The 15,320-nt window shown below is 39.4% G+C and overlaps 1 protein-coding gene across 13 annotated transcripts in view; it reads right to left on the bottom strand.

Moving 5' to 3' along the window:
- ANAPC1 (anaphase promoting complex subunit 1) overlaps positions 1-15,320 on the bottom strand; it is a 121,761-nt gene that overhangs the window by 35,692 nt on the left and 70,749 nt on the right. For all 13 annotated transcript variants that reach the window (XR_008650996.2, XM_055243477.2, XM_063616635.1 and 10 more), the window contains 4 exons: positions 14,701-14,819; positions 11,241-11,512; positions 4,789-5,023; positions 1,624-1,715 (listed from right to left, as the gene is read on the bottom strand). Coding sequence is in view for 12 of the 13 variants with exons in the window: in XM_055243477.2 (XP_055099452.1) it covers positions 1,624-1,715; positions 4,789-5,023; positions 11,241-11,512; positions 14,701-14,819 (718 nt within the window). In the remaining variant the exon portion in view is untranslated. The remainder of the gene's footprint in view (positions 1-1,623; positions 1,716-4,788; positions 5,024-11,240; positions 11,513-14,700; positions 14,820-15,320) is intronic.

Raw genomic sequence — 15,320 nt, 5'->3', positions numbered from 1 at the left:
GAACTTTTCCAACAATAACTATGATAATAATAGTAATTTATTAAATGCATGCTCTGTGTCAGGCACTATTCTGTGTGTTTAACATGAATGAACAGCCATATCAAATAGCTACTATTAAAACCCTATTTTATAAATAAGGAAAGTGTGGCACAGAGGGATTAGGCCCAAGGTTATACAGCTATTATAGTAAGTTGCAGGGCTATATATAAAACACGGCCATCTGGCTCAACAATCCATGAAGCTGATTAAGCAATAGACAATAATGTAGTTAAATGACTTGACTCACTAGTTAGGACCAGAATTCAAGTTGCAATTCCGTGTGATTCTTTTCTTTTTTTTTTTTTTTTGAGACGGAGTCTCGCCGTCTTGCCCAGGCTGGAGTGTAGTGGCACGATCTTGACTCTCTGCAAGCTCCGCCTCCTGGGTTCACACCATTCTCCTGCCTCAGCCTCCCGAGTAGCTGGGACTACAAGCGCCCGCCACCATGCCCGGCTAATTTTTTTGTATTTTTAGTAGAGACGGAGTTTCACCGTGTTAGCCAGGATGGTCTGGATCTCCTGACCTTGTGATCCACCCATCTCGGCCTCCCAAGGTGCTGGGATTACAGGCATGAGCCACCACACCCAGCTGATTATTTTCCATTACACCACCAGCCTCTTTAGCTCATGTGCCAATGTGAATTCAAGGCCCTAAGAGACGGTCAACCACAATGTGGATTTTCAGAACACACATGAGAAAAAATTCCTTCCTTTATAACTTTTTTTTTTTTTAAGACAGAGTCTCGCTCTTGTTGCCCAGGCTGGAGTGCAATGGTGTGATCTCAATTCACCACAACCTCTGCCTCCTGAGTTCAAGCGATTGTCCTGCCTCAGCCTCCCGAGTAGCTGGGATTACAGGCATGTGCCACCACACTTAGCTAATTTTGTATTTTTAGTAGAGATGGGGTTTCTCCATGTTGGTCAGGTTGGTCTCGAACCCCCGATCTCAGGTGATCCAATCACCTTGGCCTTATAACTTTCTTTATGTCATTTAGCTTGACCATAACAATGTATTGGTGGTTTTTCAAGGGGAACCACATTTCAAGTGAAACAATCATTTAATGAAACATTTCTGGTAATTCTGTACACATCTCTTGGATGGAGTTAAAGATGGGTCAATCTGATACTGCATTTTGTCACAAGGAAGATGCTACTGGGACAACATTCTGGGATACACAGTGAACATCACTATGGCAAAAGGGGGTTAGGGTTTGTTTCAAGCAGCTACTATAGACTCTTAAGGCTCCTGATCATATACGTTTTCACTATTCTCTGTTTACAGTCATAGTGGGCTGTCACTTACTCATTGTATGTCTTGAACGCTTTAAAAAAAAAAACTTCATTCCCTTTAGTTTGTTCATGAACACTGTAAGCTGGAGGAAAAGAAATCTTAAAGTCCCACTCTTGACCACAGTTTCTCTCAATGTGCAAATCTGGTACTTTGAAAAATATCCAAAAAGACAAGAGAGCTGGGCAGCAGATTAAGTCATAGTAAGGGACAATATTCAGGTTTAGGTGTCAACGTTATTTGTCTCAACATGTAGATGTTCTAACTGAAGCATGGGAAGGCATAGACTATGCTTACCCCCAAGCAGACCATGCCCAGGGCCAAGCCAGCAGCTAAGGAGTATGACTCTCTGTCAGTGCAGTATTCCATTTCAGGACCAGGAGGCCGTCCTGTAAAAAGAAAAGCAACACAGTTCAAACTAGCCTCTCAAAATCTCAACTCATAAAAATCTTAGAGTTAACTTTCTAGCAAGTTGCACTGGAGATATGAATGGAATATAACTCCATTCAGAAAGTTATGACACTATAATAAACGGTGTCCACAACTGTAGGTTTACCTACCAAAAAAAAGGGGCCCAAAATAGTTCTTTTTAAAGTGACAATTTAAGTCTTTATAAGCAATGATATTCAAATACTGTGAAACTTTGAGTCTTATCAAAAAAATTACCAAGTAGTAGAAAAAAATTTTAAAGGGAAAAACATAAGAGTATTCAAAAATGAAGTTTTATTTTTAATTTTTAAAACATCTCGGCCGGGTGTGCTGGCTCATGCCTGTAATCCCAGCACTTTGGGAGGCCGAGGAAGGTGGATCAGGGAGTTGGAGACCAGATCGCCAACATGGTGAAACCCTGTCTCTACTAAAAATACAAAAATTAGCCAGGGTGGCAGGTGCCTGTAATCCCAGCTACTCGGGAGGCTGAGGCAGGAGAATCACTTGAACCTGGGAGGCGGAGATTGCAGTGAGCCGAAATCAGGTCACTGCACTCCAGCCTGGGTAACAGAGTGAGACACCATCTCAGCAACAACAACAACAAAATATCTTACATTTTGTTTTCATTACTTTCAAATCCACACATCACATGTGGTGAAACATGTTCGAATGATGATAATGAATAAGGAGGTCACTTACTTATGTTGTTAAGCTGTTAAATATTATGTTTAGAAATTTATTTCGAGTGTATATAATAATGAGCCCTACTATGGTAGAATTTCTGTGTACTGACCCTAGAAGTCTGACTGGATACAAAATTCATACTTTTAAAAAGCACCCTATAACTCTAACGCTACCTTGTTGAAAACGATAAAATGTACTATGTATTAAAACCCTTCCCTCTGAAAAAATGTTCACATTCCTGAAATTTTATCCCTATAGGAAAAAAATGCAATTAAAAAAAAAAAAAAAGAAAAAAGGCTGGGTGTGGTGGCCCTTGCCTGTAATCCCAGCACTTTGGGAGGCCAAGGCAGGCGGATCACTTGAGGTCAACGAGTTCGAGACCAGCCTGTCCAACATGGAGAAATCCCATCTCTACTAAAACTACAAAAATTAGCCAGGCATGCTGGAAGACACCTGTAATCCCAGCTACTTGGTAGGTTGAGGCAGGAGAATTGCTTGAACCTGGGAGCCAGAGGCTGCAGTGAACCGAGATCGTGCCACTCCACTCCAGCCTGGGCGACAGAGAGAGACTCTGTCTCTAAATAAATAAATAAATAAATAATAATAAAAAAAATCACACAAAGGTAATCAGTGTAATGTTTATACATAAGAACAAAGGATTATTAGAAACAATCTAAAAAGTTCTAAAAGTTAAAAAAAAAGGCATTTTACAGACCATCAACTCAATGAATATTATACAAAATTTGTTTTAAAAACCATTTATAACAATGATCTACAAAAACAATTTTTAGGTGGGGCACGGTGGCTCACGCCTGTAATCCCAGCATTTTGGGAGGCTGAGACAGGCATATCATGAGGTCAGGAGATCCAGACTATCCTGGCTAACACGATGAAACCCTGTCTCTACTAAAAATACAAAAAAATTGGCCAGGCGTAGTGGTGGGCACCTGTAGTCCCAGCTACTCGGGAGGCTGAGGCAGGAGAATGGCGTGAACCTGGGAGGCGGAGCTTGCAGTGAGCCGAGATTGCACCACTGCACTCCAGCCTGGGCAACAGAGCGAGACTGTGTCTCAAAAAAAAAAAAGTTTTTAATGTACATTCTGACAGTAATTATATAAAAAGGCATATACATATGAATTAAAGATGAAATCTTCTATATACAGTGTGAAAGAGGTATGCCACAGCTGTGAGACTATGCAATGACATCATTAGACATCATCATGATATAGCCAAAGAATGGTAAACTACTTTGCAGATGAACATGCTTTAACAATCAGTGTTGAATATTTTCAGAATAAGTGTTTTTCAGATCTCTAACTTAGGCTACTATGTATTGTAATAGCCGAAACATTTCAACTTTGGGAATAATTTCATTTATCATTATAGTAGACTAAATTATGGGTCCCAATCTTCACTGGTTCTCTCTTAGGTTTCTATCAACACCACGAGATCTATCAACACCACGAGAGAAACACACCCTCCAGCCTGAGTCCCAGAATAAGGCAGGTGAGGCAGAACAGCAGCAGAACAGCCGGCTACACATCTACAGCCTAAAGCAGAGCTGCCTGGGCCAATGCTATGCCTGTATGTATGTAGCATCACTGTGGCAATAGCTATCTGATATAATTATACTAAAGAATAATACATCTTTAACAATATATTCACAAATGCATACAGAAAAGATCTTGAATAGGACATATAAGTATGTAACTAAATTGTTGAGCATATTAATAATGCCAATAGCATTTCCATTTGGCAGAAAAAGGTGACAACACATAAATACAGATTTCCAAAAAGTTTGGACCCAATAAAAAACAGAGACAATGTTCACTAAAGTGAGTGTGTGGACCTTACCATTTCCAGGTTCATCACCAACATACCCACCAGCATGTAAAGGAGGAAAGCAGGAGTCAATTACTTGACTTCTATTGGAAGTGCTGTTATCCAACACAGTAAACAGTGATGTGTTTAGTTTAGTGTCTCTCAGGGACCAAAACAATTTACTCTGAGTTTTAAGTGCAGGCCACTGCTAGACACTGCTGGTAAAGCAGGATAAACAGCATACTCATATGTGATTAAAACCACAGGTACCTAATTAAATGTGACCACTGGAATTCAGTAATGAGCTAGCAAATAAATATGGAGGTTAATAACCTGCAGTTACATTAGCCTTGGATAATGTTAGTTAGAGTTTTGTTGTTTTTTTTTAATCAGTACTAGATCATTCTTTGTTCACAAAAGCTACCATTGTCTTTCCTTAATTTTTATAATTTTACTATCATTTTTACTTGGGTTCATGTGGAGTGGAAAGTACATGCCTATGAAGATTCAGCACTATTAATCCCATACCTATCTCAGCCAACAGGACTTCTGCAGTATGTCTGTGAGCTGTCCCTTGATATACAAGGCCAATGCCAACCACTGCAGCCACTTGGACATTGTGAGGAACATCCAGCTCTGTGGACGTTGGGGGTAAGAGAGCAGGAATGTGAATGCTAAGAAGCCGAGTAATAGACATATCCATGGTGCCTAGTTTTGCAGCAGAAACACCGAGTAGCAGTCCAATGCTTGTCATTTCATGGCCCTAAGATAGGAACAAAACAAATACATAGTTTAAAATAAAATACTGCCTGCCACTTTCAAGAAGTACTTTTACGTTGACAGGCAAGGTGAGAGGCACTGAGAACATAGCAGTAAACTAAACAAACATGGTCCTTGCTCTCATGGACCTAATGTCTTAATAGGAAAAAAAGTGTTAAATTAAAAAACATACACAAATATATTATTAAAAAGTAGTACAATAAGAAAGCACAAAGTAAGAGTACTTTAAGTAGTACAATAAGAAAGCACAAAGAAAGAGTATTTTAAAATAGCTTAATTTAGATTGGGAGGGACTAGAGGATTACTAGGGATGAAATCTCTAAAGATTATACAAAGAAATTTATATCAGGACCTGAAGGATGAAAACAAATTAGCCATGAACAGTGGCAGGAAAGGGGACACTCAAGTTTAGAAGGTGAGGAAGACTGTTTCAGGTGATAAAACAGCATGTAAATAAATGGTTCTGAGGTGATTCAGAAATAAGCCCTCACATTAACATCAACTGACCACAAGGGTGCCAAGACGATTCAATAGGTAAAGGGCAGTCTTCAAAAAACAGTGCTGGGACAAGTGGAAGGACACATTCAAAAGAATGAGGCTGGACTCAACACAATATAACAAGTGTTGTCAAAAATATGGAGAGATTGGAACTCTCATGTATCACTGATGGGGTTGTAAAATGGTGCAGTCATTATGGAAAACAGTTTACAGTTTCTCAAAAAGTTAAACAGAGTTACCACATAACCCAGCAATTCCACTCCTAAGTATGTACCACTACTTACCATTACTTCATTATTCTTGAGTAATGAAAACATACATCCGCAGAAAAACATGTATACAAATGTTCATAGCAGTATTATTTGTAATAGCTAAAAAGTACAAATAACCCAAATATTCATCAACTTATGAATAAAATGTACATTCATAAAATAAAACATTTATTCAACAATAAAAAGGAATGAATTGCTGATAGATGGCACAATATGGATGAACCCTAAAATTATCAGGCTAAGTGAAAGAAGCCCATCCTAAAATACCATATTTTGTATGACTCCATTTATATGAAAGGTCTAGAAAAGGCAAACCCATAGAGACAGAAAGTAGATTAGCGGTTAGGAGGAGGTGAAGTGAAGGTGGGGGGGTGAGGTAGAGGAATGGGGAGTCACCACTAGTGGGTGCAAGGTTCCTTTATGGGGTGAAAAGAATGTTCTAAAATTAACAGTGGTGATGGATGCACAACTCTGTGAATATACTAAAAACCACTGTACTATATACTTTAAACAGTGAATTGTATGGTGTGTGAATTTTATATATTTATATAAATAAAGTTTCCTTAAAAAACATAAGGCTGTGAAGTGCAAGAGTTTAGTTTGCCAGGGAGCTAAAATAGCCAATCTGTATGGTTAGAGTGTGGGGGAACAAGAAGAAGAGTGGGGCTGGGTGCAGAGGCTCACGCCTATAATCCCAGCACTTTGGGAGGCTGAGGCGGGCAGATCACCTGAGGTCAGGAGTTCAAGACCAGCCTGACCAACATGGTGAAACCCCGTTTCCATCAAAAATACAAAAATTACCCAGGTGTGGTAGTGCGCACCTATAATCCCAGCTACTCAGGAGGCTGAGGCAGGAGAATTGCTTGAACCTGGGAGGCAGAGGTTGCAGTGAGACAAGATCACACCACTGCACTCCAGCCTAGGTGACAGTGAGACTCCATATCAAAAAAAAACAAAAAACGAAGAAGAACAGTGGTACCAACTAGGGCTGGAGAAGTGAACAGGATCACACCAGCTCCTAGAATGTATATTAAGAGCAATGGTCGATCCCCCTTTGCCCTCTGGTGTTGGGAATGTTGGCCTTGTTCAACACCACTTTCCCTTCACAGAAGTTCAGCCATCGTGTGGGATCAGAATAAGGTCCTGGGGCAACTAAAGGTATCTGGCCAAGGGTACATCCGAAGGACCCTACACTGGCCCCCAGTCCCCAACAGCCTGTTCAGGTGTCGGACAAAGACTTCCAATCTTTCCTATCATGTTTTTCCTACTGCTCTTCTGAGAAAAGTTACTTAGTTATGTGTCTCTTTGAGAAATTGCTTCTTTTCAGGGCAGGATGCTGGGTTATGCTTGATGAAGCTAAATAAACTGCCAGCCAGATGAGAATTATAGACAAATAATATGCAGGGACCCCCTGGATTCATCTTAGTCTTGAGCTCAAATAGAATTCAGAGAAATCAAAGGCAGCTGACAAGGAGGGTCAAGGCTGAGTGCAGTTGAACGCAACTACTCCTGCTGGCTTGATCCTCCCCTGGTCATGAATGGCGGTTGCGGGCACATCCACGACCAAGGCAAGCCTGAGAGATGCCTTGGACTCTAGCACAGCAGAGGGAAAGACTAAGGATGCCTTTTTCTCCCCTCTCTCTTTCTAAATGGGTAGCCTGCACTCCTCTCAAGTGCATCTTGAGACATTGGGACTCCTTTGATCCTCAGACTCTGAAGAAAAAATACCTAGTATTTATCAGTACCAAGGCTTGGCCCAGCTAGAAGTTGGAAGATGGGGAGACCTAGTCAGCTGGGGAAAATAACAACTATAATACTATCCTATAGCTAGATCTCTTCAACTGCAGAGAAGGAAAATGGTCCAAAATTCCATATGTATAGGCCTTTTTTTGCACTGCGGAATAATCCCAAGCTCTGTCAGCAATGTAGAATAGACCCTGCACTTATAGCAGTGATATCCAGCCAGACTTAATCCAGACAGAAGGGAAAGAACAGTCTGCCTCCTTAGAAAAGGAGGCAGAGGTGCCTGCACCAGCCCAGGTCCCAGCTCCTCTTGGATCATCTCGTCCCCCTTATCCAGGCCCCCTTTTGAACCTCATCCTGTTAGAAGAGTTCGATCTGGATGCACTCCAGCATCACTTCTTCCTTTACAGGAAATGCCTAGTGAATATGGTCCTATTAAAGTACAAGTCCCCTTTTCTTTACAAGATTTGAGGCAGATAAAAAGAAATCTAGGAAAATTTTGTCGACCTTGATAGGTATATTGAAGCCTTTCAGAACCTTACTCAAGTGTTTGAGCTTTCATGGAAGGGTATCATGTTACTTCTCAACCAGACTCTTAGAGCTTCAGAGAAGCAGGCAGCTTTACAGGTCACTGAGACATTTGGAGATGAATTGTTTATCTTATTACGGCACCTACCAAAAGGGGGAAGAAATTAGGGAGCCCTTTCTGATAGCCAAGCAGGCTGCATCCACCAATAATCCTCAATGGGACTCAGACACTGCTCTAGGAAAGTGGCCGAGAAAACATTTTCAGGGATGCACAATGGAAGGTCTGAGAACTAGAGCCAAATCTCTCAATTACATTAAGTTATCAACCATAAACCAAGGGTCTGAAGAGAACCCTTCTGTTTTCCTGGAAAAACTGAGAGAGGCTTTAATTAAACACACATCTCTCTCCTGACTCTATAATAAAGGACAGTTAATTTTGAAAGACAAGTTTATAACCCAAGCAGCCCCAGATATTAGAAGAATGCTGCAAAAAGTTAGCCATTGGACCAGATAGTACTCTAAAGAAAATCCTGAAAGTCACCACCTTGGTCTTTTATAATCAGGACCACGAGGAAGCCCGAGAAAAAGGGAGAAAAGGAATGAGAAAAAGGCAGAGGCACTAATAGCTGCCATACAGGCATATAAACCTCTGGATCCCAGGAAGCTTCTCATTCTATGACCAGCTGTTATCAGTGTGGGGGCACTAAAACAGAGTCTGCCCCTGAAATCAGAAGCAGCCCCCACGGCCCTGTCCAATCTGTAAGGGAGACCACTGGAAGACGAACTGCCTCCAGAAACATACGTCCCAAGGTTCAGAGCCGGCTTCTCAAATGGTCCAACAGGACTGATGGGTCCCAGGGCTCTCCTCCCCAGCTCTGACAGCTCAGGCTGCACTACCATCCAGGAGTCCCGGGTGAGTCTGGAGGTCAAAGGACTCAGAGGACGGACTTCCTCCTCAACACCAGAGCAGCCATTCCTGTTCTCCTCTCCATTCCGGGCCTCCCCTCCTCCCTTAGCACAACTGTGAGGGACGTCTCAGGAAAGCCTCTGACTCGATATTTTTCTCAATCCCTTAGCTGTACCTAGGGAGACCTTTTGTTTACCTATGCCTTTTTAATCATACCTGAAAGCCCGACTCCTCTGAGGTGGGGATATTTTAGCTCACATGGGAACCATCCTTATGGCTCCAGGACAGGCTCTTTGCCTCCCTCTGGTGGAGACTGGTATTAATCCAGAGGTTTGGGCAATGCAGGAAAATACTGGCTGAGCTACAACAGTCTTACCAGTCCAAATCCATCTCAGGGATCTCATCTCCTTCCCTAATTAAAGACAATATCCCCTAAAACTAGAAGCTAGGAAACAGCTAGAAGCCATCATTAATAACCTAGGGATGCAGGGCCTTGTTAAACCCTGCAACAGTCCTTGTAATACCCTAATATTGGGAGTACAGAAAGAAACCCAACAGGGAATGCAGACTGGTCCAGGATCTCTACCTCCTTAATGAGTAACTGGTGTAATTAACCAATTTACCCAGTGGTTCCCAATCCCTATACTTTGTTAACTTAGATACCTGAAGGAACTAAATAGTTTGCATTCTTGGAATTAAAAGATGCTTTTTTTCTGCATACCATTATACCCCAACTTCCAAAACTTGTTTGCATTCAGGGATCCCTCCAACCAGACTACCCAGCTAACCTGGATGGTGTTACCACAGGGATTCCAAGACAGCCCCCACCTGTTTGGGCAGGCACTGTCAAAAGATCTGAGTTCTTTCAAACTCAAGTTAGTCTTAATATGTAGATGACACTCTACTCTGTGCCCCAACTGAGGAAATTTCTCAGAAAGGCAGTAAGGCTCTTCTTAATTTTCTAACTGACAGAGGACATAAAGTTTCAAAGTCCAAGGCTCAACTCCGTCAGACTTCAGCAAAATACCTATGCCTGGTCTTGTCAGAAGGGACCAGGGCACTGGGCGAGGAGAGAATTGGACCCATTTTCTCCTTCCCTCTCCCCAAGACCCTCAGCTAACTAAGGGGATTATCGGGCATTACTGGATTCTGCAGCCTATGGATCAGAAATCTAATTAAAAGCATTGCAATGCCTAATTATAACATATCTAATAATCTAGGGGGACATGCCCATGACAACCCTATTTTGCAAAATCCTGGAATAGAACACTCCATTTTCAGAGGTTTTCTTCCTGTCCTTTCTAGGTGTCCCTAATATATGGGCATGGATTTTCCCGCTTTTAGTTTCTCTTTGTGTTCTCATTGTAATACTCATATTTAGTCCATGTGTACTTAACCTCCTTGTAAAATTTGTTTTTTCTCACCTAGAGGCCATTGAACTCCAAATGGTCATGCAAATGGAACCTCGGTTGATGGCTCTCTTTTACCAGGTGACCCTTAGATAGGCCTCTAAGAGAGACCTAACTGCTGTTTCCCAAAACAACACCCTCCGTCAGCATGAAGCAGAACAGTCATCACCCCTATCCTAACAGCAGTTAGATGTCCCTCTTCAGAGTGAGGATTGATAGCGGTAGGAGGCAGGTAAATTCTCAGGTGAAACTCAACCTTCAAGCCAAGGACAGTTGAAAGCCTGAAAACCAAGCTACAAGTTCTGGATAAATCCATGGACTAGAGAGCTCTCATTCGTGTTTGGCATGCTCTCTCCTGATTGGTCCTTATCCTTCATCTGCTTTACATATACCTGCCCTTCCCCAGTTGGTCCTCTACACTATCGTGCCTATTTCTAAATGGTGCTTTTTCAAGCATACCCACAGACCAATCAGCATGCACTTCTCCCATTTCAAGCCCATAAAAACCTCTAGACTCAGCATCGTGGCCGGCAACCCACCTTTGGGTCCCCTCTCGCTGTTGAGAGCTTTCCTGTCACTCATTAAATTCTACCCTGCCTTACTCAAAAAAAAAAAAAAAAGAAAAGAAAAAAAAAAGAAGCAACGGGAGATCATTAATTAAATGGCTTTGCCCAGAGAAGTGACATACTCTGATTTACACTTTAGAAAGATTATTCCATGTACTATGAGACAAATGGACTTAGAAGTACAAGAATGAAGAAAGAAGAGCAAATAGAGCAATTAGGAGCTACTACAATAGCCAGGCAAGGCACAAAGCCAGGCACTGGGAGCACAGGTTCTCACCTTGGTCAAGTAGTCATGGATATTGAGAGTCGCCAGCTTGGTAAGGTGCCCATTCAGACCCAGAGCCATGAGAAAGCCAGCATACTCATTGGCTAACTCAGCATGCTTGGGCTTATTGTAAACAATCCAAGCTGAGTCGATCTGGGAGGCAGGAGCTATCTTCAGGCCAGCAGCCACACCATTATGAAAGCTGGCCCAGCTTGTCATGTTGGGAGGCACATCGATGTTTCCACTATTAAGGTCTACTGTTGTGTTCCGAGGAGGGGCACGCCCTATCCAGCCAAACGAAAAACATTGAGGGAATAAAAATTCGCAAAACCAAGATTGTTAAATTTAGATCTTTGAGACCAAGATTACTTACATGTTCTACATTCAAAACCATTAACCCCATAATGCCTGGAATGTTAGGTCTCTATGACCACTTAAAACTTTTGTACATGTGAGTCAAACTTAATGGAACTGAGAAAACCTTCATTGTCTAAACAGTTCATTGTCCTTTTTGTTAAAATGTATGAGGCTATATAATGAGATAACTGATACCAATTTAACATTATACAGAGATGACTGGGATAATCACTGCTTTGAAATCTTCCTTTCAAACAGTAGAAAGTTTAGAAACCAAAACAAAGACTAACATCACTGTTAAACTATACAAGTTATAAATCCCAACATCTGATGACATTGATGTTAATTTCAAATGTTCTATCCTATATTTTCCCCCGGACATTAAGGAAAAATGACATCTTAAGAAGAGACAAAAGCCAGGCCTGGTGGTGCGTGCCTGTCCCAGCTACTTGGGAGGCTGAGGCATGAGAATCACTTGAACCTGGGAGGCGGAGGTTGTAGTGAGCCAAGATCATGCCACTGCACTCCCACCTGGGCAGCAGACAGAGACAGCATCTCAAAAAAAAAAAAAAAAAAAAAACAAGAACCTTAATAAATCTGCTATAGCTCTTACCTATATATGCTCCCTTCTCTCTCTTTTTTCTCTCTGTATATACATACAGCTATAGATATATAATTATATGCTATTGTTTAAAATGCTTAGAGATAGTTTTGTAAAAAGCATCCTTTTATAGACTTGAATCACCCAGTGAACTTCAAAAGGGCATTCACTAAACTTTTATGGTCCATTTATTTAAGAACAACGTAAATTATATGTTCACAATGCTATATGTTCTCTACGAATTTTTTCTTGATTCTTTTCTTTTTGATCTACATTATATACAGCAAACACTGAATCTTTTAAATATATTTTGAATATTGTCTTAAGTCATGGATAAAATGATTAACATAAATATTTTAATTACTGCATAAAGTTATCCATTTCACTGCAGCTTTAAAAATACCATTTTAAAAGAGTTCTAAGATGTTATGTAAAATGAATTTTAAGTAGATGCAGAGTGTCTTATTTGTAGCATGTATACATACACACACAAAGCACAAAGTAAGACTTATTTGTCTTTACTATATGCTTTTTGTACCTAAAAGCTAACTCAACTGCTAGTGTTAGCACCACAATGAGTAATAAGTTCGTAAGTTATACTTGTACTTTCTCAAAAAAGGCAGACATATCAATATGAAAAAACTGAGTGACCTTTCTGAAACATTCATTCATCATATGCATAAGACATAATATTTATACACAAGAGAAAATAAAATGCAAAGGGTAAGGTAAATTTTCTTCAGTGAGAAAAACAACATACAAAAGTATAACAGGCCACATCAGTGTGGGTTAAGCAACTATTTAAGAAAATATTTTTTCCTAAATTAACAGGATAACCTTTCTTTTTGGCCTACCAGAATGTCTAAAAGAATAAAATGTTGGATTAATGTCATAAACACATTTTAAATCATGCAAATTCAATTAAATGTATTCAGAAAAAAAGATGCATCTGTGTATTTTTTAAACCCACCCAAGTATCACTTGAGTACTAAATCACCCAGATTGAATACATTTTAACATTTGCCAATTTTGCATTAGATTTTCTTTTTAACCCGCACTTATTATATGAAATCTTTCATATAAACAGTTGGAAAGACTACTAAAATGAACATCTACATACCATGCCTTCCATCAAGAATCAATAATTGTTAAAATTTTGCCACAGGTGCTTTACCTCTGAGACAATTTAAATATTAAAAGCAACTCTGCTCACTATGTCCCTCAGTGAGATTAGGGCTCAGAATAAGCATGATATGGAGATGGGAATGTGTTCTTCACTTAGTCAATCTCATTTCCTGCATGCTGCTCAAAGCACAAGCTTTTCACAAATCTGAGTGGAACTCTGGATTTTTTAAAGTATGCAATTTAAAATACTGCACAATTATGTTTGCATATATTATGTACTATTTATCATATATTAAATTACACATTATATACTACTACATATACTATACACTACATTATACACACATTTTGTATAGGTTTCACAAAACCATATATACTATAATAGAGTTTCAATGATAATTTCAACTATGTAATTGTCACCTTTAGAACACATTCAAATCAGCATTAGGGGGACATGCACTATAAAACTCATTGTAATCAAGACTATAACTACAGTCATATACGGCAGAAATAAAAACTTGTGCCAACCAGAAAGGCAATTTGACATGTTCCTTAAAACCATTCATCTTGCTGTCCTAAGAGTTCTACTTCCAAGCATTTAGCCTAAATACATAGGACAAATACGCCCCAACAATGTTTATAATACCAAAAAACTGTAATTTCCAACAATACCAGGCTGCTTCTATAAACTATGGTATACCCACTGAATGAAATACTCTGAAGCAAATAAAAATGAATGTATCGATTAAAAACACGTGTATACAACACATACACATAATTATAAACACATACATTTATTTGCTAGATATAAAAGGAAGTTCACTGTAAATTTTAAAAAAATATCTAAAATAGATTTAAATTTTCTGATAATTAAACAAATATAAAATTATAAATATGTGGAAATAAACTTAGGAAACATATATACTAAAATGCTAAAAGGAGTGACGCAGAAGAGTGGGAGTACTGCAAGTGACCATTTTTTCTCTTTTTGCTTAGTACATTTCTTGATTTATACAATGATCATCTGTTCAAACTATGACATAAGACATTTTAAAACTAAATATTTTTACATATTATACCTGATTATTTAAAATTCAATAGTCTCATCATTATCAATAATATCTTTCTGAACTTCTCCAAGTGACTTTTTATATCTTGAAATCACCTCATTAAAAAGCAAAAATGAGTAATGAACTATATTCTGCTTCTCTCAAGGTTTAGTTTGACATGGTATTTGAGCTTTGATAACCACTATAACAGCTGTTAGGAAAATTTAAAATCACTGGGGATAGAGGGAGCATTTCTTTTGTTTTAACTAATTTAAAGAACTACACTTAATGCATGTACTTAATCATTTTCCTTTCTCATTGAGCCAAGAATTTAACATACCAGTCAGATTCAATTTAGGAATAGGCAATGGCTCTGTTGGAACTGGATGGTATGAAAACAAGGTAAACATTCCTCGTCCTACAGGAAGAGCCATAGTTCGCTGACACAATTGAAGCAATCTGTAATTAAAGTAAAAACCAACATGTGAAAATTTTTAAAGCAAAGTGAAATTGAAATATACCTGTAAGTATTTCAAAAGAAGGTGTACTGTGTAAGATGAAGTTGTCTCAAAGTAAATTCATACAAAGACGTGAGTGAACTACCCAAACATGATTATTTTCATTTTAATATTCTTGTTCCTATTACACTCTTAGGCAGAGACGTATTTCCTTTGTTTTTTTTCATATTTACATTGAATGAAAACCACCTGGCCTATAAACCAAGCCAACTCTCTCTAGGCATTCAAAAAAAAAAGAAATTTAAAATTCCACTCCGATGGATGCTAACCTTCTCAAAGGAAAATACAGTACTTTTTGGGGTTTCTATCACTGTGTTAATTTCAGTCTAGCTGTCCTCAGTACATGTGGGATCCTCCTCCCACCCCTTTTGCCAATACAGCCTCAGAAGTACCATTTCTGTGGCTTGTACACAAGAAAAGAAACAAGGTACCTATGTTAGAG

Source organism: Symphalangus syndactylus, chromosome 14 (genome assembly GCF_028878055.3).
Source record: "Symphalangus syndactylus isolate Jambi chromosome 14, NHGRI_mSymSyn1-v2.1_pri, whole genome shotgun sequence".
Lineage (NCBI taxonomy): Eukaryota > Metazoa > Chordata > Mammalia > Primates > Hylobatidae > Symphalangus > Symphalangus syndactylus.
Note: the sequence above shows the minus strand (reverse complement) of the source record. Positions and strands in the feature narration are given on the sequence as shown.